General features: G+C 46.0%; 1 protein-coding gene across 2 annotated transcripts; it reads left to right on the forward strand.

Moving 5' to 3' along the window:
* Positions 1-6,320: 6,320 nt before the first annotated feature.
* TICRR (TOPBP1 interacting checkpoint and replication regulator) lies at positions 6,321-23,905 on the forward strand. Of its 2 annotated transcripts, XM_037395253.1 has the most exons (22): positions 6,321-6,977; positions 7,535-7,820; positions 8,404-8,645; positions 8,909-9,152; positions 9,672-9,807; positions 10,562-10,704; positions 11,444-11,656; positions 12,146-12,294; positions 13,023-13,117; positions 13,488-13,581; positions 13,726-13,805; positions 14,116-14,358; positions 14,941-15,037; positions 15,295-15,367; positions 16,053-16,193; positions 16,708-16,798; positions 17,280-17,341; positions 18,178-18,333; positions 19,066-19,223; positions 19,431-21,720; positions 22,973-23,086; positions 23,428-23,905. In XM_037395253.1, exons 1-22 carry the CDS (start codon positions 6,321-6,323, stop codon positions 23,544-23,546), a joined length of 5,883 nt encoding a protein of 1,960 aa, XP_037251150.1. In that variant the 3' UTR covers positions 23,547-23,905. The 2 variants fall into 2 exon arrangements, with proteins under 2 accessions (XP_037251150.1, XP_037251151.1); XM_037395254.1 differs by lacking the exons at positions 6,321-6,977; positions 7,535-7,820 and adding an exon at positions 7,838-8,110 and having other exon boundaries at positions 23,428-23,546.
* The last annotated feature ends 905 nt before the right edge of the window (positions 23,906-24,810 follow it).

A 24,810-nucleotide genomic window follows, 5' to 3' on the forward strand; every position in this document is an offset into this window, starting at 1 on the left:
CAGACCGTGTGAGCCCTCGTCCCAGTGCCCAGCCAAGGCCAGCAACATATATAGGTTGGAGAGGGTGAGGTGGGGCCCAGGGAGGTGCCTGCGGCAGGATCACATTTCAGAGCACAGGAGCTTTGGCAGCCTTGCTCTTCTCGCCCTCCTTCCTCCCTGGGAGGAGGGACAGGTCTCAGCACCTTTTCTCCAAGCTGCTCAGAGCACCTCTGAGCCCTGCCCCCCTGGAGACCAGTAGATGTGGAGGCCAGTGGGAGTAGGGAGTGGAGCCCGAGTGTCCTGCCCCCTGCTCTGCCTGGTCGCACACCCCTTCCCTTCCCCTTGCAGGAGCACCCTGACCCCTGCCACCCCGAGTGCTGTCAGTGCTGTCCCTCCCTGCACAAGGTGCTCCCCTCGACATCCCCCCTCGGCTCCGCAAGCGCCCTTCCCCAGCTGGCACCAAAGGTGAAGGCAGGGTGCCTCTTGCTCCCTGCTCCCAGCTGTCCCCCCTGTCTTGCAGGACACCGCAGCAGCCCCAGGAGGCCCTTTGTCCCCGGGTAAGACTGTCCCGCTCCTTGCTTTGCAGGGTGCATCCAGACAGTTAACAGCACGCTGTGAGCCAGGGTGGAGGTGAGCAGGGACAGGTTTGCCACCTCATACAAGGCAACTCCCAGAGCCTCTTGGGCAACACCAAACTGTCACCGGGGTCCATTTCCTCCCGCGAGCCTCTGTCCTGGCTGCAGAGGTGGGGGGACACAACCCTGCTGTAGCAGGGGTCTGCATGGGGCTGCCCAACCCCTAACCAGAGCAGCTGGCTGTCATTGACCAAGGGCAAATGGGGCTGAGCCCAGGGCCCACGCTCCCTTCCAATGACCAGGAGAAGATGAGTTGAGGAGCTTCCCCACATCCCTGCCAAGGCAGCCTGAGTCACTGTGCTGGGTGCGGATCCTGCTGTTTGCTTTTGAAAAAGCAGTCTGTGGGGCAGTCCCAGGAGGAAGATAGATGCTTCAAACCAAATGCCAAGATCCTGCATGTGTGAACAGACATGCAACGGCCCTACCAAGGCTGCCATATACGTATCAGGATGTTCAAGTGACACATGTCCCATAATTTCATGGAGTGATTTACCCAGCACATCCTCCTGGCGAGACAAGCTGGGCTGGGGCTGCATGAACCAGGGCAGTATTCTGAGATGGTGCTGGAGAGCGATGGGGCTGGAGACTTCAAGTGCTGCAGCCTAAACGCCCCCTCCTCTGCTATGTGGCTTCCTTTAATTAATAAACAACATAAACACAATACTCTTTTTTTTTTTTTTTCCCCCATGGTTTTGAACCATGTGCTGTTTCCCCAAAGAGCTGGGCAAGTCCTTCAGATGGATCCCAGCTCCCACCTCTGCCTGCAGATCCCTGACATGCCTGTCAGTCTTCAAGAGATAAAAGACTGCAGCCCAGGCAAGCTGCCCAAATTTGCTGATGGCATCTAATTGCAGCCCGCAGGCTGAGCAAGCAGCACTGATTTCTGTGTTGATTAGGCAATAATTTGAATGTATTATTTTTTCTTGTTTGCTTTCTTCTCAGAATGACAGATGGTAGAAAAATGCTGTCAATGGTCTTGAAGAGACTGATGGCCACACAAAAACATTCTCCAACCCCATCTGGGCCCGGTGCAGGCAGCAGGGCAGAGGCAGCTTTGGGAAGAGCTGGGGAGGTGCGGCTCAGGAGCACTTCTGTATGGCAGAGGAACCAGCTAGTGATGAGAGTCAGATAGCGGGTGAACCCAGATAGTAAGTGAACACTAGACCACAGGAGAGCATTGGGGTGCAGGCTCCTTCCTGCAGCCCTGGGGCAGCACTGGGAGGTTGGGGCCACAAACCAGTGCTGTGCTTTCTCAGCAAGGGTCCAGACCAGCACCCCTCCTCTCCTGACCATGCTGGGGCCATGGAAAAGAGAACCCTATCTACTTAGCCCTTACCCTACACCAGCAAAGCTTTAGCTGGCTTTGGGTGGACTGGGATCACTTGGTGGGTACACCTAAAGCAAGTGGATGTTGCTGTTGTCCTGAGGACAGGCACTCCCTCAAGCGATAGTGCTCCTGGCCTGCCTGCTACGTTTTTGGGTCTCCTATTACACATGGCTTGTGCAGGGCAGTCTCAGCTGTATGCACCAGGAAAGAAGAGATCTCAGCTAGAAAGAAGCCGAAATCCCTAAACAATACCTGAGCCCTAATCGCTAGAAGCACTGTTGATAGTTGCCTGTTCTCCTGCCAGCTACGTGGTAGGACCAGTCTTCAGCCCTACCTTAGAGCAGCTCTTAGACACCTTAAGAAAGGCAATATGGAGGCACAGAGGAGCATTTTATAACACAAGGGAACTTGCTAAGGTAGTGTAGCCACCAGCAATTATGCTTTGTGATTACTCTTTAGCAGAAGAAACCAAACTGCCGAGCTTTTCTAATCCGTGGTCTCATTGAAATGGCAGCGTCCCCAGAAAAGCAGCTTGTGAGGCCCTTGCACAGCCCAGGAGGCAGCAGCTTTGTCCCACTTGCTGTCCCCAGCCCCCCTTCCCTGTGTCTGGAGGCTGAGGACAAAGGCTAATGGCTTTTCCGCTGGCCTGATAGTCTCACCTTGCTGCACTGCCTTGCACTGCCCCTCCTTATCGACCTGCAGATCAGCACTTTGCTGCTGCAGTCCCATCAGAGCTGGCATGCTCCACCAGCTGCCCATGCCGTGAGAGCCCATTAAAGAATCAGCTTCTCTCCAGGCTCCTTTGCAGGGCCAGGGTAACACTGGAAAGGCTGATGCGGCTGTGCCAGCACAGGTGCCTGCAGCAATGCTGGGGGAGTGCTTCTTATGGTGGGTTAGACCAAGTCCTTTGCATCCATCCTACAAGATACCTCACTGTGTGGTAGGACACATGGACCAGATTTCACCATGCCCCAGACAAAAATATCAAGTTGCTTAAAAGCCCCATTGGAAACACCATGCCAGTGTGAGCCAGTGTCCATGCCCACTGGAGGCAATGCTTGCCTGCTCCACCACTGAGTTTGGCCCATCATGTCCAGCACCTGGAAAAGTGGCAAGGTTTCCTCCAAAAATCAGCGGGATGATGCTGGAGGAAGAGAGGCAGGTATGTTTACCCTTCTGGTCTGGAAACATGGGACTAGGGCTGGCAGTGGTCAGGTCTGTTATCTTGGGAAGGCTCTGGGTGAGGGTTGTACAGTACTGGTCCAAGCTGGGTCTCTCCCAGTTTCTCACTTTTATGAGCACTAAAAATATTTGAGAGATGTAAAAGCAAAATTGAAAGCACACAGAAATCCCTGCCTCTTGCCTGGAGGCATCAATGCAAACTGTTTCGGCAGATCTTATTGCAGCCAACACTGGATCAAGGTACTGTGCTGGCTCTGAGAGGTGATCACAAAGCTGAGGATCCTGGGGGTCTGCAGGAACTCAAGGGAGGGCAGAGCTGGAAGCACCATCTCCACTGTCTGCAGCACTGTGGGTGCTGGGCTGACAGTCCCTGCCTGCTTACCCTCACCTTTTATCTCCTGGCAGCTCCAAGGATTCACTGGAGTGAGGAGAACCAGATAAAACCAGGTAATACCAGAATTTCTCCAGGGGAGGGATGTGAGGCTGGGCTTGCCCACCTATGGCAGGCAGCGATCCTTGCTCCTGTCTGGATTTACCCCAGAGCTCACACTGGCTCACCTAGCTTCCTGGTGAGCAGAAGGGAAGCAGATTAAATTCTCTTCCATCAAGACAGAGAACTGAAAAAGTTGCCTCCCCTGCAGGCACTAGTGACCTCCCACATCATGCTACTCCCAGGCCAAATCCACCTCTGAGGACTTTAATGCCCAAGAAGCACAGCCAACCCTCCCAGCTGCCCCCTTCCCTTTCTGCACCTCCCTCCCTTCTCAGATGACTGCCTGGAGATCCACCAAGGAGCCCTTTGTCCAGCTTGACTTGTGCTCCAGGATTAGTGAGCAAAACAGCAGCAGCCACTACCAGTACCCTTTGGGTACTTGGGGTGGAGAGGGCACTGGAGGATGATGGTGTGAGGAGGCTCAGAAGCCTTTACACAGAACAAATGAGTCTCTGGGCATTGCCCAGCCTCAAAGATGACTCGCTTGTGCAGGTCCTTGAGGAGTGTCCTGAAAGCAAAGGATCTGAGTCAATCCAAACCAAAACATTTTTTGGCTGGCTCAGCAGAAAGGCAAACTTTCTGCTGGGGCAGGACAGAGTGGTGTGGTGGAAGATCAACAGTTCATTTAAATCTGGGTTTTCTCAGCCCTTATCTCAGCCCTTACTGTTAAATATCACCCAGAGAGAGAGAAATGTTGGACAAAGGTCAAAATAAAGCAAGACTTTCTAAAGTTAAAAAAAATCCTATCTGGGTCAAAGTACCAACCAAACGTGAGCCCAATTTACAAATGATTTTTCTTGTGCCCTCTCCTTCCTTCCAAGAAACCACATTTATTGGCAAGTAAATGATTATACAGAAAGAACCCAAGGGCTCTGTTTGAGAGAGAAGTTAGTGTCCTTGCAGAGCAGGCAGAGAGGGCGAACATCTCTGTGAGCAGCACAAGCGCAGGACAGCGTAAGAAGCAGAGGATTGAGCAACTCTGGCTGTCACAATAGGAAACACGCAGGTCACCAGGGCTCAGCCAAAGTCTCTGACAGCTTTCCCTCGAGCTAGATGGACTTCAAGATCAAATACACGAGTGGGCAGGAAAGGAGCAGGGGCTTGAGCAGCCAGCAGCAATTCCTGTGTTGCGAGCTGTCAGGCTTTGCTAGGAAACTCCTCCATGCCCCAAGTTTGTTTCTTGTCCAAGTGGACTGTGATAAGGCAGGTTTTGGTCACACTCTGCTAAGCGTCCTCAGCAGAGCAGGCTGCTGGGATGGACATCAGTGGCTGGGCATTGGCAGTGGCAGCACGGCGGGGTTGACTCTTCTTCAGGGCTCATACAGGAGAGCAATATATTGACAAGCAGCATGAGACATCTCATGGGACCAAGAGTAACCCCTAGTCAAGAGGAGAAGGGATCCATAGCTCCCCAGGGAGCTCACATAACCAAGACCCAGGCTACCTGCCACTCTTTCAACCAGTGAGACCTGGTGTCCTTCCCTTGCTCTTGGTGGCAGGTTACTCCTGCGCACCCAAGTGGATCAGCTCCTCGTTCCAGCTCATTAAACTGGCTTGTGTTCATAGTCACCAGCAAAGCTGAATGGGTGGATTATTGCCCACTTATCTTTGTTGCTTTATAAATATGACTGGGTGCTGGTAACACTGGTTTAGGCTGGGGCATTCAAGCTCTGGAATGAAGGATGGTGTGGACATCTGGGCAGCTCTGGTCTGTAGGGCCCGCTCCTCCCTGTTGCCCGTTGCGATCCATCCACACACGGAGCATGCCTTGCCTGCTGACACCCACAGGGTAAGACATGCTCCAAGACCTGCAGGGAGACGATTCTTGGGGGTAAGGTGGTTGATGACAGCCCAGGGTCTTCACCCTCCACCTCCCCAGATGCCAGTCCCAGATGTGCAGGTGCCTGACCCTACCCTTTTCACCCACACGGGCACTGGGTTGTCACCACTGTCCTCAGAGGAGGCTCAGGGAGGACAAGCCCTAGGCTGACACCTCCCCCGGGTCCACAAGGCCCTCTGGGCGACCAGCAGGGACCCTGCCTGGCCCATCCGCCCCAGGCTCAGCCTGCGGTGGCCAGCAGCATTTGGGCAGGCCTCAACCCCCGGCGGGGCGGGCCCGTGGGGCAGGGACGGGACGCTCCTGCGGCTCAGCCCAGGGCTGCCCGCCCCCGCCGTGCTCTCGGGGATCCGCCGGCCGCGCTTCCCGCCCTGGTGAGGTCACGGCCCCAACATCACAGTGGCGACATCACAGTGGCGTCACCACCCTCACACCCGCGAGAGGAAGAGGAAGACAACAGCATCACCATGGAGTGCGCCCTGTCGGCTTTAAATTTTAAATTGGCGGCGCAACCAATGGGCTGGCTGAGGGCGCCGGTCCCGCCCTCCTCGGCCGTCACGGCCGCTGGCCAATGGAACGCCGCGCTCCCCACTCACGCTCCGCGGCCGGCCAATCAAAGCAGAGTGACGCTCGAGCGGCCGTCGCCGCACCGCCCTTCCGCCCCTCTGCACTGCCAGCGCGGGCGCTGTATTGCGCAGGCGCGTCACGCCGCTGCTGCCCAATGGGGAGCGAGGAAGGGAGGGGCGGGCGCTCGGCGGTGACCAATAGGGACGCGCTCGGCGAGGGCGCCAGGAGTTGTACCGGGCGATGGCGGCGGGTGCGCTCTGACGGGGGCGGCGGCGGGGCCGTGGTGCAGCGGCGGGCGCCATGGCGTGCTCCCACAGCGTGGTGTTCCTGCTGGACACGGCCAGCCCAGGGCGGCGGGAGCGGCTCCAGCGTGGCGCCTTGCGGCTCCTCAACTACCTGGGCTGCCGCTTCGGCCTGCCCCGCCTCCGCTGGGCCTTCAGGTTCTTCGACTCGCTGGGGGGCCGCGGCCGGGCCTCGTGGGGCGGCGGCTTCCGCCCGCCGGGGCCCGGCGCCTGGGCCCGTTTCGAGGAGGAGCTGGGGGAGCGGTTCGGGGCGCGGAGACCCGCCGCTGTCCTGCCCGGGCCGGCGCCCCGCGCCGCCCTCACCCACCAGGGTCTCAAGGAGACGCTGCTCGACTTCCAGTGGGACCGCCCCGAGATCGCGTCCCCCACCAAGCCGCTCCGCAGGAGTCGGAGGACGGAGCTGGCCGCCGGAGAGCCCCCGGAGAGCCAGGCGCCTTCCGAAGGCTTTGTGAACGCCGTCTTCCTCTTCTCCCCCTGTCCCCACTCGCGGAGGGAGCTGCGGCGGTTCGTGTCGGGGAGCGACGCCCCTTCCTCCCCTGGGGAGCCGACCGCGGCTCAGGAGCTGGTCGAGAAACTCCTGCCCAGGAGTGTCAGGGAGTTGATTGCGGAGCAGAAGATCACGCTGTTCTGGGTGGACACTGCCGAGTGGTCTCAGGTAATGACACTGTATCTCACAGCTGTGAGCGCTAGCAGCCCATCTTCTATACTGCTTCCCTGCATGAGAAGGGAGGGTAGTTTTATGTTGTAGTCTTTGAGTGGAAGGGAGGGGTCTTCAGTTTCTGCCACATGATCTTGTTCAGCACTGGATGGAAAGCTGGAATAGTAGTTGTCCAGGTGGAGACTGAGCTGTATTTGCAATTGAGGAACTGTACGGTGTTTATTGATGGGTTATCTTGTGCTTCCAGTTAGGTGGGAGTTACAGCTCTTCAGAATTGCCAATAAGCCATCTGATAGGTCAGGTTGTCTACATACCAGATTTAAAACCCTTAGCTTGAAAATGTTGGCTAGCTCTTAATTCAGTGGGAATAGTGTTTTCTTTCTTGGATTCCTGTGAAGGCTAATGAGTCCATAAAAACACTTGGAAAACACTGCATTTAGATGTTTTGTATACGTTTTGTATGCTAGTTTTTCTGAAAGCACACAACTACTATTTGTTCAGATGAAGGCTGTCTCTGCTAACATTAACTTGAGACCTCTGTTACTTTATTTCAGCTGATTGAATCCCCAGATCATGTTGGATACTGGACAATGTTTGAGCTGATCTGTCAGGTGGGAGGCACCATTTTGCCGGCTGAAACCTTAGTGCATTGTTTGAATCACCACAGGGCAGATCTTGCTCATGGCTTTCTTGGAGACTCGGGTTCCCCAGTGCCACAGGTTGTGCCTTGGACCACGCTTCTGCCATTGGATGCAACTTTGAACTGCTTGTTCTCCAAGCGCTCTTTATTTCAAGCGGTATTCCCCCAGCAAGAAGGAACATTGTTTCTCGGCATGCCTGGTAAGAAAAAAAAAAAGTAGTAAAAGATAAATGCGAATAGTAGTAACTGTGATCTCTCATGTAGGGTCTTTGATGAGCTTCTCTTGTACACAGTATGTAGAAGTAACTTCAGATATTTAAGAGCCTAAGTTTAAAAAAAAGTCCTGTGTGTGCTCTTGTTCCTCTGATATGAGAGCTATTGGCTGGTATTTCTGATGTAGTTTCTTCAGGTTTACATGCTTCCAGAAGTTTGGATACATGAAGAGCTCTTTGCTGGTCCCACCTTATATGGGTGTACACCCTTTTCTTAGGTATGCTTTGTCTCAGCTTCAATTTAGCTAAACTAAGAACACAAAAAGTTACTTCAAAAGAAAACAAATTAGCTTTGAAGCAACATGCAGTGTACATTGGCTCTTTCTTTAGTAGTCCTTTTGTGCACTCAGCTCCTTGAGAGCTTGGGTAGGTTAGTTCTGCAGTGCTCTTACTGTAGAACTATTCCCAATTGAATCTTGAACTTCAATGCAAAAAAAAGTTGTCCCTTCACTTAGGTGAAAAACCTATTCTACTTGCTTTAGGACTCTTGCTTTATTTTACCCTTGCACAGGAGGAAAGAAGCAGGAAAGTTGTGCTGTGATCCTGGAACCACTCACCATGAGTCAGAGACAACTGTGTTGTCCAGTCAACATCCTCCTGAAAGGTAGCTTGACGGGTTGGAGCTTGGTGCAGGCTGGCCACTTTCTCACAGAGAGCTGGATACTGCAGTGCTCACAGGCTAAGCAGGCAGAACATAACAGATCACTCTTTCATCAGCTCTTAAGGAGTTTAGTGACTGAAGAACTACACATGGTAAATCTTTATTTTTGCCTTAAACTAATAGCTGTTCTGAAATGAGCTGTGACAAAAGGGGTGGCAGCATATTATGTTGCAAAGACAATAATAGTATTTGTCGCACTGGAAATTGCCCATTTGGAGCTAAATTCAGAACATTCTTTAGGAGATCATGTAGGTCTATAACCTCTTTGTAAAGTATTTGTAGTTCTTAGGTCTCTGTATTTCTAGGTAATGTAAACTGTTCTCTTTTGGTTGTTGTTTTTTATTTTTAAATGTAGGTCGCTGAAGTATCTCTATCTAAAGCTTGGTGCCCCTGCACTGCTGTTTTATCACCACTTTCTGAGAGTACTGCAGTTCTGACTATACTTGGTACTGAGAAGACCGCTGAAGTTCAGCGATGCAACCTTGAAGGAGCTGTAGTGGAGAGCTCTTCCCAAGACCACGCTCTTAACCTCCCAGATATTGTGAATACTGTGCTGAGTGAAACTGACACAGTGGTGGAAGATTCTGTGGCCACTATGGGTAGGTCAAGAAATGCAAAACTTACCATCTTTTGATCATCTCTGGATCTGACTTGGAGTGGAAAAATCTAAAGCTAACTTCCTCAGTGAGGAGCCTCCAGTTTTTAGGACTTGTTTATTTAGTCTTGTCTTCTGTGGCTCAGGCCTTATGATGTGACGCAGGAATCTGCACTGGTGTGCCTTTCTGTTTTATTGACAAAGTATTAGTTGCCTTTTGCTTGTAGATAAAGCACAGCTACTTGTGCTTGGGGACAAGTTTTTAGAATGAGGTTTCCTAAAATGTGTCACATAGGTCATCCCTGGCCAGTAGAGCCTTTGCTGTGGCCGCAGGGAGGTGGCTTTTAGCTCACCTGCTTTGTGTTAGAGTGAATCTTCTTAGGAGTCTCCCTGCCTGATGTATTGGCTATTAAATTGCCCCTCCAGAACCAAAAGTTTGAAAACCTCTGCTATAGAGCCTCTATGAAGTCTGGGACCTCCTGCCACTTTGTTTAGGTTTTTTTTTATATGTGTCTGCTCACAGGAGAAGAAACTGCCATGCCAGAGTGGGTCCAACAGGAACTTTCCCGTACAGAGAGCTGGTATCCTTCAGTGCTTGAAGCATGGTATCCTGCATCAAATGCTTGTGGGGCGAGCTCAGATCTGATGGAGTCGTTCAGGTATTTTTCTAAAATGTCTGCATAATAATCAAGGATTTCTGCTTCCTGTCAAGGGAGTATAGCTGTAGTGTTGCTGAGAGTTCTAGAATTGAGTGCCCCTCTTGGTGCTTTTATTTCTGTGCTCAGTTTACTGTGTTCTTTTGCTTCATTATATCTTGGTGTACAGATAAAGTGAACTGGGAACAGGAAGTTTGGGTAGCAGTTTGTGTGGATTAAGATCTTGACAGTTTCAGGAGCGATAGAGGTGACTTAAAATGACCTGAGCTACTTGGGGAAATGTCAGACTTCAGCTCTTGTGGCATGATAAGATACATTAGCAAGATGCTGAAGATAGTAGTTGTGTTATCACAGTTGGTATTTAGTAGGAATGAATAAGCCTGCTTTCTTCAAAGAGCTTGCTGATTGAAATGTTAAAAAAAATATCTTAATGCAGGATAGCTTAGATAACACAAAGCTGCTCATGTAGTTTTGTGGCATGGGTCAGTGGCATATCCATTGTTCGTCAAGCAATTCTTACTATGCTTGTTTCCAACTTGGTGTGACCCTTTTAATAGGGTGGTTTGGGGTTTTTTATAGTCTTAAGAAAGAATTTTGGGAAGCAAGCATTGGAAGAGTACTAGCATGTGTTCCTTCCGCTATATTGCTGTGCACTGGCACCTAGAAAAACCTGGTTCCTGTCTGTTGGCAATGAGGGATGTGCCTCCCACTCCTATCTTTTCTTGATAACTGTATGGAATGGCTCTCCCATGTATAGGCTCCTGCAGGTTCCTTGTGCTAAGGGGAAGGATGATGCAGACCAATCTGAAGGAGAACTCTCAGAAAGTCTATGTGAGCTGTACCAGAGAAAATCCAGTGAAACATCTGCTGCAGCTGGGTCAGGAAATAACAAAAGGAGACGTATGTATACTTTGGGATTATATATGCATGTTATGTTGTCAATTAAAAATGATAAAGACTTCTTAGGCCTTTTTAATGCAGGAACCATAGAGATCTGTACTCCCCTGAGTAGTGGCGTGCTTTAGATTTTCTTATTTGGAGACAGCATCATTTACATATTAATATTAGGATTGTCCTTTGGTACAACCCAAATGACTCTTTCAAGGCTGTGCAGTGACTGGTAAAACTGTTCAAAAGCAGCATGCAGAGCTCTGCAGTTTCAGTAGTTGTTATAGGTCCCTTTAAGTAGGGATCGTTCCAGCTACTACTAACTATTGCAGCCTCTCAACTTTGTTCTTATTTGGAGAAATAAAACACTTCTAGAAGAATTTATTCATTGCATTTCAGTCTGCTGCCCACAGTTGATTATAGGCTAACCTGAGGTATCCCTAAGTCTTGCTCTGTCAGCTGTTTCTATTTGTGACATAAGATTGCTTCCTATATATGTAACTTCTGATTATACTTGGTAAATTCTTGTACAGAGCAACAGCTTTTTACTTGGAGAAGTAGCTGCCTGCTGTGCTGCCTTACACTTATTTCTTGGAGAAATACAAACCTTTTGGGCCATGGTTTCCACTAGAGGGTTGCTACGCTCACTTGACAGTAACACAGAATTCAGTATTATGCTCTGCTATGGAGTTCCTGCCCCAGTGTGTCTGATGGTAGAACTCTTTTTTTTTTTTTTTTTGTGGTGTTGCAGGTGTAGTTCCCCGAACTCCGGTCAGGCAGAAGATGAAGACTATGTCAAGATCCCTGCAGATGCTCAATGTAGCAAGACTGAATGTAAAAGCTCAGAAGTTTCAACCTGAGGGTGCACCACCAACAGTGAATGAGAAGGTTTCGCAGAAGCTTTCAGCAAGGAGATTGGATGAAAAGGTGGAAGAAAAGGATAAAGCGCTTAAGATACCAATAGGTGTGTGTTGAGTTATCAGTCCTGATATTTGTAGGAGGTCATATGGGATTTTTATGGAATTTAGTTTCTATAGTTACTATAGTTTTAGTAGTTACAACTACTCCTGGGGTTAGTTTCCTGCCTTGTCTCCATCTGAAAAAAGTAATAAGGAATTATCTTTTTTCTCTGTCAACCAAAAGTAGAGGGAAGCACCCATCAAGGTGTAACTTGAATTGTAGTCTTATTTACTAATTATGCAGAAATAAAGGGCATTTCTTGACTGCTACAGTAGCCCAAAAGGTTGCTGATCTACTTGGAACTAAGACTAATTTGTCATGGGTCTGGACCTGGGACTGCTTCTGTTAGTGTTCTGTGATCTGGTTGCATCTTTGCTGGAGAAAATCTTTATAATGACCACATCTGTTCCCCTCCTCAGCTGGAACAAGTATTTTATTAGTAAATGCCTGTATTGAACAGGCATTTTGTTAACTTAGATCACTTTTCTTGCAGACTTCAAAACCGAGGAGGAACTGCAGTCCCATTTAATTGCAAGCTACCAGAAGGCTGTGACTGAGGGAATTCTTTCATCTGTGTGTGCCCAGAATATGATCATGGCCATTAAAAGGTTTTTGAAAGTACAAGATGCCAAAGAGAAAGAGGTAGGTAAGAGTGTGTTGTCAGGGTTGTTACTTACTATTCTAGGCTACCTTTCCTTCTTAGCTGAAGTTTCTATGCACAGTTGCACATAGTCAAAACCCACAACCACATCTTTCTGTACCAACTCAATGGTGGGAAAACTATAGGTAGTTGTAAAGAATGTAGGAAAATCCAGTTCAGTTATCAGTTTACACTTTTGCTAAATATTGCAACAAATGTCTTTTTCCTTTACATTGACCTCATTCTTATTTCATTTATTCAAAGACAGTATTTTAAAAAAGATATTCTTGCAAACCATATTTTAAAAATGTCTCCTACTCTTGCTTTACATGGCAAATCTAAACCTACTGCTTCTCCAGGAAAGAGAAATAGCTCAAGGTATTTCTTCCTATCTTTAACACTATTTATAGACTTAAAGCAACTCACTGAAACCAAAATTGGTAAACTTGTGAGTAATTGAAAAAAATACTGTGAAAGCCAAATCCACAGTTACTGAAGAAGGCCTGAAGCTGCAAGTAACCTTCTCTGTGATTTCAAGATACACGTTGTTCTATGTCTCATGTTACTGTGACTTTGTTACTGAAAGAAAAAGAGAATTCCTTTCCTTGAAGGAGAAGAAAAAAACTGAGCTAGTTGCCAAAAAATGGGTCAAGAGGGATGGGGAGAAAAAACCTGCCTTGCAGGCAGAGAACAGACTTGAAGTTTATGCTGTAATTATGTGTCTCTGCAGGTGGCCTGTGTGGAAAGAGTCAGAAACCATCTCCTGAAGACCAGTAAAATGCTCAGGCAACAGCATGGCTCCCAGAAGGAGACCAAAGTCAGAGAGTATGAGACACTATTTACTTCAGCTTCTGAGATACTGTAGAGTTAGCAATTTTTAATGGTGGCTTTTAGTGAAAAAGTATACATATGGAGTAAACATTCCAAGGAGAATCTCTGGTCACAGTAAAGACATTTAATTAAATGCAGATATACGTACACTGTGTGGTAAGCATTGCAGTCTATATCTGAAACAAGGGATCTATGCTAACCAAATTATGCTGTGTCAAAAGGAGCCAGTTCCCTTCCTATTGCTTTTTTGAACTTAACTTTTGCAGTAAATATGCTCTTTTGAAAAAAAAAATAAAAAAAAAATAATAAAAAAAACCCCAACAAAAACCCCAAAACAGCAGTGAATGATTACTTGTTTTCTTAGGTGCCGACTTCAGGTATTTTTGCGCCTTGAATTATGTCTTCAGTGCCCTTCACTGCAAAGCAACAGTGATGAAATGGAGCAGCTGTTAGAAGAGGTAAGTAAACTATAGGCCAAGTTTTCTTTCTGGATGGTACTAGAAATGCAGACCTGGAAGCTGTAGTTTTCCCTTGATTTTACTGTACATTTTATAGTCATTGCTAAATTCTGGTTTTGCAACTGTTGCAACTTTCTTTTCCAGATGACGGATATGCTACGCATTTTATGTCTGACTGAAGACCCAGGGTATCTTACAAAGTTTCTGGAGGAAATACTAGAATTGTAAGTTCTTTAGTGTGACCTAAGTGTTACTGGGGACTGGTTTTGGTTGGATGTTTTCTTTGAGTAAACAGCAATCTACAGTTTTACTGCATCTTTGTAATTTTCAGGTTTAGACACATTCTATTTTTTATCTTATACTTGATTGAAGAAGTAGCTGATAAGCAAGTAAACTGTTGAAAAAGACTAGTTGATTTTCAGTTGGTTTTTTTTAATTGACACATAAGGACAAGGATTTAGTTCAAACATTGGGATTGAAACGGACGCTTTTGTGGGGGATTGTATTTGACGTGGGTTCTCTCTGATGCTCTAGGTATATGAATTCTATACCAAAGACCCTTGGAGATATTTATTATGGTCTTGGTACACAAATACCCCCGAAGCTGACATCTGTTCTGCCTGCGGACTTCTTCAGTGATGACTCTGTGATTGTGGATAGCAAATCTCCAGGCCTTCCACGGTCTTTATCATCTGCCTTAACTCCCAGCACTGTAAGCCTATGCACCGAGAGTGATCAGCTGGAGGAGCTGCGCACCAGATCTGCCAAAAAGAGAAGGTAATAATTCCAAATAGGAGGCAGCTTGTTTCAGCCTGGGCTGTGGCTGAGGAGTTACCTAAACTACATCTGTTTTTGTTTCTGTTGCTGGATAGCTGGTTGGGGCAAGCTGACATCTGCTGATAGGTCTGCAAGCCTGAGACAAACATTAAGGGCTCCCATTTTTCATTTTAACTTGCCATTGTTGACTATATGAAAGTGTAATCTCGATTCTGTATGTGTATCTTACACAAAAGCAGAGTTCCTGAGCATCTTCCATGAGTGGAAGATGATGTTCTACTGTGCAGTAGGTGACCCTATATTGTTAAAGTTAAAACTGATTTACTGTAGGCCTCCGTTGGGGATCCTGTGTGAATTTTAACAAATTGCTAAATGAGTCTTAATACCATCCTTAGTTAGATATAGCTATTATATTTCAAATCATCTTTCAGTGTTGTAACATAAGTGAGGTACCAATGCAACTGGCAATCTGAATTTAGGTAGACTTCCTATCTCTTGAGTCAAACCTAAGTTTAATTGTCATTAGATTGATAACTATGCTTCTGATCGTACTTTAAGTTAATCTTTGTATACTTTCTAAAGGAATAATGTGTTGGCCAGACACAGGAGCATGACAGAAGCACCACAGAACTTGCGTCAAATTGAGATTCCCAAGATAGCCAAGAATCCCATCAGAAAGGTAAAACTCTTCCAAAAGAATTCTGTCTGTGGGCTGCTCCTGCAGGGGTGCAGCAACGTGGTGAAGTGACACATGAGTGCAAAAACTCCTGCTCTGTATTCATGTAGTGAAGTATGCCCTGTATCAGTAGTAGAGAGATCAGAATTGTCTTGAAGGAGAAATTGAAATAATGTGTGATTCGGAGCTTAGAGTTACTATTCATAATAGTTAAACATAACGTTAAACTGCCAGTGAGGCTAACTTCTTTTTTGTTTCAGGAGAACTTGCATTCTTGCCTTGCCACTGAGAAGTGCCAACAGATGCCAGTGTTGCAGAAAGCAGCAGTGCAAGGTATATTGACTTCTAGCTTTTTCATGGAACGGTGCATCTTCAGCACACGTTCTCACTAGAAATTCTAGTGAGCATGCTGGAAATCTGAAGGAAGTTTTGCTGAATTCTGCAAAAACTTTGAGGAAAAAATAATCATTGTATTCTGTGTGCTCACATGCAGAAAACTTAAATTAGGTATCCTGAAAAGAAAACCTTTCCATTCTTCCATGAATCTTGCAATTATTTTAATCTTCTCTGTCCTGAAAGGAAAATGAGGACAAGACTGAACTTCTATATCTGGAAACAGCATATATCTCTGCAAAATACTTTATAAAATTAAATCCCACATGGGTTCTCTGAACCAACATGTTTCAGTTGAGATTTTGCAGCTCACTTAATGTTGTTCTACCTAGGACACTGACTGGTTGGTTTTTCTGCTGTGGCATCTGCTTTAGCCTATTGCTGGAATAATGCAGATTTGTAAGAGAAGTCCAGGATGGATTTAAAGCCGGACATGTTTCAGTAGCAGAAAAACAATTTTTCGATGCTTTGTGGCCCCTAAAAAGTTGTTTTTCTATGCTGGTATGTGATGTTCCCATCTCTAGTAGCCTGACAAAATTACCTTCCTGTGGTGATTTTTTTTTTTTCCCCCTTCCCCTCTTTTTTTTTTTTATCTGATCATTTCTTTCTCTATCTTGCCTCACAGAGGTTACAAAGGTGAGGAGGAACCTCTTCAATGAAGAGATACATTCATCATCAAAAAGGTCTATGAAAAAGATGCCTAGAAGTCAGTCAGTATCTGCTGTGGAAGGCTTAAGCTACAAATGTAGTGATAAAGGCCCTAAAGGTAGGACATAGGACATGACTTAACACATGTAGGATTGTTGTGGAAGAGATTTTGTTAAAATTCCTATTCTTGTGTCCTTAGTTCTATGCAACAATTACTATGTTTTTAGTGAAGGAGAAAATACTTTAGATCATTGCTGTGGTGTTTGGAGGGTGAATAGGATGGTATTGAAACCAAAACCGGTTTTATACTGAACAGTACTCTTCTTTATGAGATGTAGAGAGTTGAAAATGCTTGGTGAAAAAAGGATCTCTGAATGAAAGATGAAGAGTGAAATTGATCTCAGTAGGTTAATTATGTCCGACACAAAGTCGGTACTATTAATAATATTGAGAGAGTGGGAAGGAAGTGTAGACACTAGACTCTAAAATCATGATAGCTTATGACTGGTGGGAGACTGATGCACAGTGATTCTTACACTGAAGCTGATACAAAACTATTTCTCCTACTGTATTTATTCATCCTAACTGCTTTATAATTGTGTGATGTTACAATTCTTGCTTGATTTTTATAGATCATCACATATTATTGACTAAGAGAGTTGCAGAAACGCCACTACATAAGCAGGTGTCCAGGAGACTACTACATAAGCAGATCAAAGGCCGGTGAGTAAACTCTTTCTGAATTTCTTCAATAAGTAGTGGATGTCTAGTGGTTGTGAGCACAAGAATGAGGTATCTTCTTTGTGGTCAAAAGTGTCATCTTCAGCTAAGTTCCATTGTCTGAGTGGGGAGAAATACTGCTTACTTCATTATGTAAGTTAGGGTGCTTTAATTTCCTCATCTGACTTCTGTTTAGGTTCAGTTGCTGTTTTGAAGGCTTCTGAAGAAAAGGCCTGTGCTTTTATGGACTCTCAGCTGAAACTTAGTGTTTACTTCCATGTAGAACTGTTACCTATACGGCCGGACAGTTACCCATACTCAATTTTATGTTAATAGGAGGCAAAGTGCTTATTAATTGCTCACTCTAGCTCACAAAGCAATATATTGTTGTAGAATAGAGTACTGCTTTTCAGTCTGTGTGGTAAGTTCTGTTTCTGTAAATGTGAACAGTATGCTAAGTCCAAAATACCTGCTTTTTGTCAAGGTCTTCTGATCCAGGTTGCGTTAATGGTGTTGTAGAAGAATCTCCAGATAAGGACATAAACGGTAAGCACTGATTCTTGATTAAAGGTGGTTTTGTTGTGTTGTAGCTTGTAAGATGAGCATGGTTCAATTTAGGTAATTCATGAAGAGTCAGTACAAAAACATTGTACTATTCTGTTGGTGGAGCACAGCCTCCTCTGATAGAACCCCTTGCTGCTCTCTGCTTTGACAGCTTTGTATAGTAGAAGTTACTATACCTTAACTCTTTTAAATGAAAATACATGAAAAGCTTTGAGGGTGAGCAAGATTCTGATCTGCTATAATTACTGCCAAACCAGAACACGCAGGTTGGTTTTTTTTTTTTAATGTAACTTCAACATATTATGCTGTGACCCTAATACCGCTCTGATTTCTACAGTAACAGATAGCCACCTGGCTCTGTGGAGTGTCTTATATTATGTTGGCTACTGCTGTTTCTCATCCCCAGGAGGGAAGAAGAAAACAGAATGGTTGGGCAATCAGGAAAATGAAATCGCTAGCAAAAAGAGACAGGAGATTAACTAATAATTTAACTTGGATGTAACTTGAATTGAAGATGGCTCTTCTAGCATTCTCTAGAAATTATATGGAAAGGAGGGATAAGAATAATCATGAGTTAGAGGAGAGGACATCATGGTTTGGAAGGGGGTTTTTGTGTGTCAGTATTCCAAATCTCCAAGAAAGTTGAAGCTTTCTTCTTCGTGTGCTTGCCTCCTTAGGTTAGCTAACCTAATGAGATAGTTAGCTGTATGAAAGTTTCTTCTTAGAGTGTAGTGTTCTTTTTAGTTACAAACTGTTCCTGAATGTCCCCATTGCTGAGGCAGAAAGAAGGCTCAATCTCCAATATCCTTACCTTTCAGAAGCAGGTTTGAGAAGAAGCCCACGCATCAAACAGCTGTCTTTGAATAGGACCTGCTCTGGTGTTTTCTATTCCACTACACAGTCCAGCTCACAAAAGTCACAGCAAGTCCATCAGGGACAGAAAGAGGAGAGCTGTACACTGCAGGATGCAGAAGGTACTGAATGGGATTTGAGCAGGCTGATACTGCTGATCTGAAAAGCTGGCATGGATAACTGAGTTTGATTTGATTTTGCTTTACAAGAGACTGTAAGAAGCTAAGAGCTATCATATAATATCTTCTGTAGACAGAAATTCATCCCCAGTAATTATTTTTGAATTGGGAATCTGAATCTGGAGGACAGTAAGGCAGCTATTTCTGTGATGAATACACTGCCAACTTAAGAAACCAGTCGGGCCCATCTAACAGAATACCACTGATTGTCACTCTGCATTCCTTAAACACAGTGAAATCCCTGTAAAATATGGGACAGAAATCCTAAAGCTTACTTTCAGTCTGCTCTGTGGCAGCATAAAGCAGTGACTGATGGGATCTTCTTTGCTGGCTTTCTCAGTGGGATTAACAGCTATAAATGGTGACATGTAGTTCCTTATATTGTACATATTACAAGAATATTTAGTCATGAACCAGAATTTTCTTAAGCTACAAGCTATACATAGAACAAGAGGCTGAGCTATTTGCTACCTTTTTCCAGCTAGCGTACTCTTCCTATAGACGGATATTAGTTTCATATTGGGAAATAATTCTGGTGAAGCTTTAATGTTTGGCCAGAAAATAACATGCCAGGGCTATAGGCTTTATGCACTACTTGTCTTGATCACTTCAGATGTATGGACGTTTGTGGCACGTTACATGGTGTTAGCTGAGTTGTACTGTTCCACTTTGTAGGCATTAAGCATCATTCAGAGGGCCCCACTGTCCAGACTCCCAAGAGATTTTTCTTTGGAGCGGTCATTGACACATACAGTTCTGCAGTGAAGCATTCACCTGGAAGCAGGAGAACAGGAAAAGATTTCTTACACTTAGAGGAGCCAACTGCTGATCAGGTAGAAATGCTTACCCCTCTCTCTTTCTTCCCATTCTCCTCTTCTTCTAGTCATATTTAGTGAGACCTACACATTTTAAATGTAGTGTTTCTGCTAAGTCTGATCAAATGTGTTTTGTGGTTTAAATATTGAGAAGTAAATATCAAGGTGGTAGATAATACTACTGGGATAGAACAAGCATGATTCTTTATTTTTCTTTCCCTGCAGACTCCTAGAAAAACACCTCATAAAGTTGCCCAGAAGCCACAGAACTCTGCCAGTAAACTACCAAGGAGATCACCTCGCTTTCTCCACAGGACACCACAGAAGCTGGAGAAGACTCGTGGCAAAAATCCAGCTGCTAAGCAGACTGCAGCTAAGTGTTTGGGAAAGTACTTTTCTCATCCTGTACAAAGGGTCAAGTCACCATCTGCATTGACTGAAAGTAAGAGGGTTTGCTTACTGCAAGTGACTTCTAAGGATTGTTCTCCCACAGAAAGACTTTCCCCTCCTTACGAAGAGGCTGACTTACAAATACCAGAACATGAAGGGTTTGCAGTGCTGAATGCCTCGTTACCTCTGACAGATTCAAATCCAGCTGCTTCTTCCCCCTCTGCTGACCAGGAAAGATGTTTTACAGAACTGCAAACTCAAAGGTGTTCTTTGAGATACCTCTCAAAACTAGCATCTCCAGTTGATACTCAGAGGCAAATCCTTCCAAACAAAATTTGGGCACAGTCAGACCTGTTACCTCAAGCAACTGAAAGCCCTCCCAGGAAATCTGAAGATCCAGGTTCAAAATTGTGTACCAGTCCACTGCATGCAGAAATACCAGAGCTCGGCATGAGGCTAGAGCTTTCCTTCAATTCTGGTCTCTCTGAAAGTTCCACAGACTCCATGACAATCTGCTCTGCTTCCCATGCACAGGGTGGGGAGTCTGACTGGGAACTCAGTGCATCTAAACAATCTTCTCAAAAATCGCCAGGTATTACTGGCACTTCACTGAGGTCCCTGCTTCACACATCAAAGCAGGCCAAATGTGAACCACATTCTGGAGGAGAGAACCTCACACTTGCATGTGCAGCACCCCTTGAAGATAAGGACAACTGTCATGATAATGGTGGTAACTCTTATGTAGAAAACTTTCAGCTTTGTCAGTCCCAAGTTACTGAAAATACCCCTGTATCGGAGAAAAATACACAGATGGATGTAGCATCTCAAAAATCTTCTCCAACAGAGGACTTGGAAAACTTGGAAAAGCATTTGTCTCCAAAGCATTCTCCTGGAGGGCAAGTACATGCCCAGAATGCTGGGCTAGGGTTTGAGCAATTGGTTAAGGAGGGGAGCTCCAGTGCAAACAGCTGTGAGTCCTTCCTAAGTGGTTCTCAAACAGTTAGTGATGACTTGGAACCAAGAACCCTGCTGAGAGAAGACTATGCGGGTTTGAAGGCTCCAGGTCTGAAGAGACTCTTCAAATTTGCCCTGAATACTTCACCTCCTATGCCAAAGTCTGCTCCTCCCTATTCTTTACGCTGCACTGCAGACAGGAGGCAGCGGGAGGCTGAAGCACGGATGGGAAATCCTCAAATTCTAGCTAAGGTCTCTACCTCTAAGAGTCGTTGCAAAATGCCTTCTGCTAGTCCACCGACTTACAAAGTTGAACTTGAAATGCAGGCTTCAGGCCTGCCCAAACTTCGCATTAAGAAGATTGACTCTTGCTCATCTTTGGAAACTCAGCCTGAAACAACTGCCAGCAAACCCAATGGAGGAGAAGGTCCCGTTGGTGATCTTGCTATGACCTGGTGTAGCAAACACCCGGGAAAACTAGCAGCTGCCTGTGGTTCACCCTCCTGCTGTCGCTCTTTCCACAGTACACCTGGGAAAGGTGGAGGACAGACCTACATATGCCAGTCATACACTCCAACAAGCTGTGCCTCTAGTGCCACCTCCCCATCCCCCTTAGAAGCAGGAGTTCCCTGGACGCCTTCTCCAAAGCAGAAGGGCAAGACTACCCCTGATGCTATCAATGATTGGCCTCGGAGAAAGAGAGCAGCAGGCAGTGCTGCAAATGCCAGTTGTGGTCAAAGTGAGAAGAATGGTGATGAACAGAAGAGAGTGTCAACAGGTAGAGAAGGAGAAGTGAAGATCTCTGAGCATTGCAGCAGCAAAGTAACAAATATTCTTGGGGATTTTGAACTGGAAGGGATTTGCAAGCTCCAGGATCAGGCATCTCCTAGTGACTCTGAACCCAGGGCTGATGAGGACTCTACCATGGGAGCTTTTGGCTTGAAGTCTCGAAAGCGGGTATTTACATATCTCTCACCAGAAAAGGAGAATCATGATGCCAAGAGATCTTGCACTGACAGGTGCGATTTGGATCCTGCTGGCTTTTCCACAGATGAGGGGAACAGGAGCAAATCAAGGATGGACTCTGTACTTCCTGAGACACCAGGAGCATGTGCTCTCATAACTCTTGAGCAGCACAGTCATGTAGATGATGATGTCTTCCTTTTGTCAGGTAATTAAGTGGCACAAGTGATGCTCTATTGAAATTCAGAGATGGTTAAAAAAGTAGGGTAGACAAAACCAAGAATGCCTTTGTTTTCTGTCTGTCTGAGGGAGAATGAGGTGGAAGGGGAGAGTGGGTTGTAGATGACATGGAAGTTAATTATGTGGAGAGGCAGGCTAGATGTGTGGAGCTAGTTCATCCATGGAGTACTAATGATGGGAGAGAGATCAGAGAAATATGAAAGTGCAGGAGGCTGGAGGAATTGGAAGGAAGGTTTGAGATCTGGGGGAGGGAAGATCCCAATTGCATCCAAACTGGCAATTTATTTGTTTGTCTTGATGCCAGCCACTAGCTGTTTCTGTCTACTGTCCAGCGCTGAAGCCAGCTGTCTGAAGCTGGGCTGCTTCAGTATAGACTAGACCCTTGGTGGGGTTAATCTTGTGGATGTTGGTATTTACTGCTGATCCAGTTCTTCTGTCTGCCTGTGGTGGCAGGCCCATTCAAAGTGGGTATCGGGAACAATTGCCTTGCTAGCAGTAATGTTGCCTTGGTAGGTATTGAAGTTTAAACTACCTCTTTGCTTTCGCTGTGGGTACAGATGATTCAGCTGACCTTGGTAAAACAGGCTGTCTCAGCTGTGTAAACAAGGCCTTGTGAGTTTCAAACACTTAATCCAGTATTGTTCTAGAAATTACATGTTGCGGCAGACTATAGCAGATGTTCTACAGTCATTGCATGCCCCGAAGCATTAAGCTTCAGTGTCTTGTTTCCTCTTGTAAGAAGGGTTTGTATACAGAGGCAATGTCTTACTCGGTCAACAGGTATCACTGAGAAAAACGGACAAACTTTAAAGCAACATAGTCCATATCTGCGACATGTAACAACAGCATTTAGCCTTAGGCTGGTCCTGTAAGAGACTTTCTGTACTTACAGACCTTGTTTCTGTATTTACAGATCTTCATGATTATAAGTTTTCTTCCAAGACACGAGTTAACTGTAGAGTAACTATGTTTAATACAAGCGAAGCACTGTTCTACTAAATCTAAGAAAATGAAATGCGCTAAGAGCTAATCTCAGACTGCTGTTTATTTTTCTTAATGTCAGAAAGCCACTGTGCCAGCCAAAATCTTGTTTCATATAAACTCAAAGTATCACTTGTGCTGATGGAAGTTTTGAGGTAGAATAAAGGCTGTGTATGAGACTTACCTGAAAGCACCCTTGAGTTACCAGTTTGCTGTAGCATCTCACTGTGCTTATCCAGGCTCAACTCCACCAGTGAAGAACGTGCTCTCTGCTAGCAGCATTCTAGCACTGACCCAGTCTCCACTGCTGTGCCAGGGACAGACACCGCCATCTCGGAGAAAGTGTGCTCAAGGTAAAGCCACCTGTGCTGTAAGGAAAGGCTGGGTTCGACCGGACTAGATGTGCTCTCTGCTTGTCTGCAATGAAATGAAAATAAAATTGTACTGTCCTAGGGACTGGCCTTTGTGCAGAAAGCCTGTGGCTGTATCTGCCACTTCTGTATTCAGTGTCTCCATCCCATGTGTTTCCAAGAAGCTTGGCACGAATTGGGAAGTTTGGAAGGGAGGGGAGGTAGCAATGAAGAAAGAGAGTAGCTCTGCAGGAAGTGCTTGTTTCCAGTTGGTATTTGGCTTCTTGGAGTCACCAGTAAACTTTGGCAAACTGTGGCTTTAACTTATTCTTTCTGTCTTGTAGAAGAGGAGTCTGATGCCTTCCAAGTTACTGCCAACCAGGAGCTGTCTCCATTCCACATCATGGCTTCCAGGAAGCATCCCATTAGCAGGACTTACCTACGGAAAAAGCTGCTCAGCTGAAGTTTGGAGCCAGAACAGTATGGAAAACTTTGCATTATCCCAGCTGTACAACACCCTTTTTAATAAGGACCTTATATTTGTTGTTGGACTGGACCTGTCTTGTGCTGGTTGGTAGGAGACTGGATGCAAGCACATGACAGTGGAATTGAGGACCACTCTAATTTGTAGGGTTTTCTTTGGGTTTTTTGATACCCTCAGTTGCAGCATCTCTCCAACTGTTCAAAGCCCAGCTTGGTCTTCCTAGCACTTCTGCATGTGGTAGCTGAGTTCTGCAGCAAAGGTTCAGTTCTGCTAGGTAAAGAGGGAGAATTGTCACTTTTCTACAGCTTTCTTGTAAAATAAACTGATGTGAATTTTCACTGTGTCGCTTAATCAGAAATCTGTATTTTGCCCACGTGAGGGGCAAGGGGTTGGGGCTGTAGGAAGCTGGGGGTGAATGGGTATGAAACAAGCTGCGTGCTTCTGCTGTTGATCTTGTTTTGATACGAGCCAGATCCCTCGGTTAGTTGCATCCAGTTCCCCGCTAAACTGTGCCAAAAACAATAAGCAGATTAACTCTGGACTAAAGGGTAAATTACTCAGAAATACTTACAGAATCATTTAGGCTGGAAAAGACCTTTAAGATCATCAAGTCTAACTGTAACCCAGGACTGCATCCCAGAGAACAACTGGTCATATAAAGACTGAGGTAAAGAAGCCATTTAAGTACCTTTTCATTGTCCTTCAAGGCAATGTTCTCTGCTGCATCCAATAAAGGATGCAGATTAGAAAAAAAGGAGGACCAAGGATAATGTATTTGTAAAAACATTTTTTGGTTATATTTTACAGCGGTGGCCAGCCTGAGTTCTAGCTGAGTTTCACCTCCGATCTTTGCCCTGCAAACAACATCCCTGTAGTCCTCCCTTGTTGCCTGCCCCTTCTTCCAAAGGTCATAAACTCTCTTTTTTTTTCCCCTGAGTTCCAGTCAGCTCTCTGCTCAGCCAGGTTGTTGTTCTTCCCTTCTGGCTCATCTTTCAGCATGTCAGGATGGCCTGCTCCTCTACCTTTAGGATTTCCTTTTTGAAGAATTCCCCAGCCTTCCTGGACCCCTTGCCCCCTTCAGGGTTGCCTCCCAACAGACTCTGTCCACCAGGCTCCTGAACAGGCCCAAGTCAGCCCTCAGGGAGTCCAAGGTTCTGCTACTCCCCTTCCTTACTCTGAGAACTGAAAAACTCTTATCTCATGATCATTATGCTCAAAGTGTCCTCTGACCACCACAACACCC

This window comes from Falco rusticolus, chromosome 7 (genome assembly GCF_015220075.1).
Source record: "Falco rusticolus isolate bFalRus1 chromosome 7, bFalRus1.pri, whole genome shotgun sequence".
NCBI classification, from domain to species: Eukaryota; Metazoa; Chordata; class Aves; order Falconiformes; family Falconidae; genus Falco; species Falco rusticolus.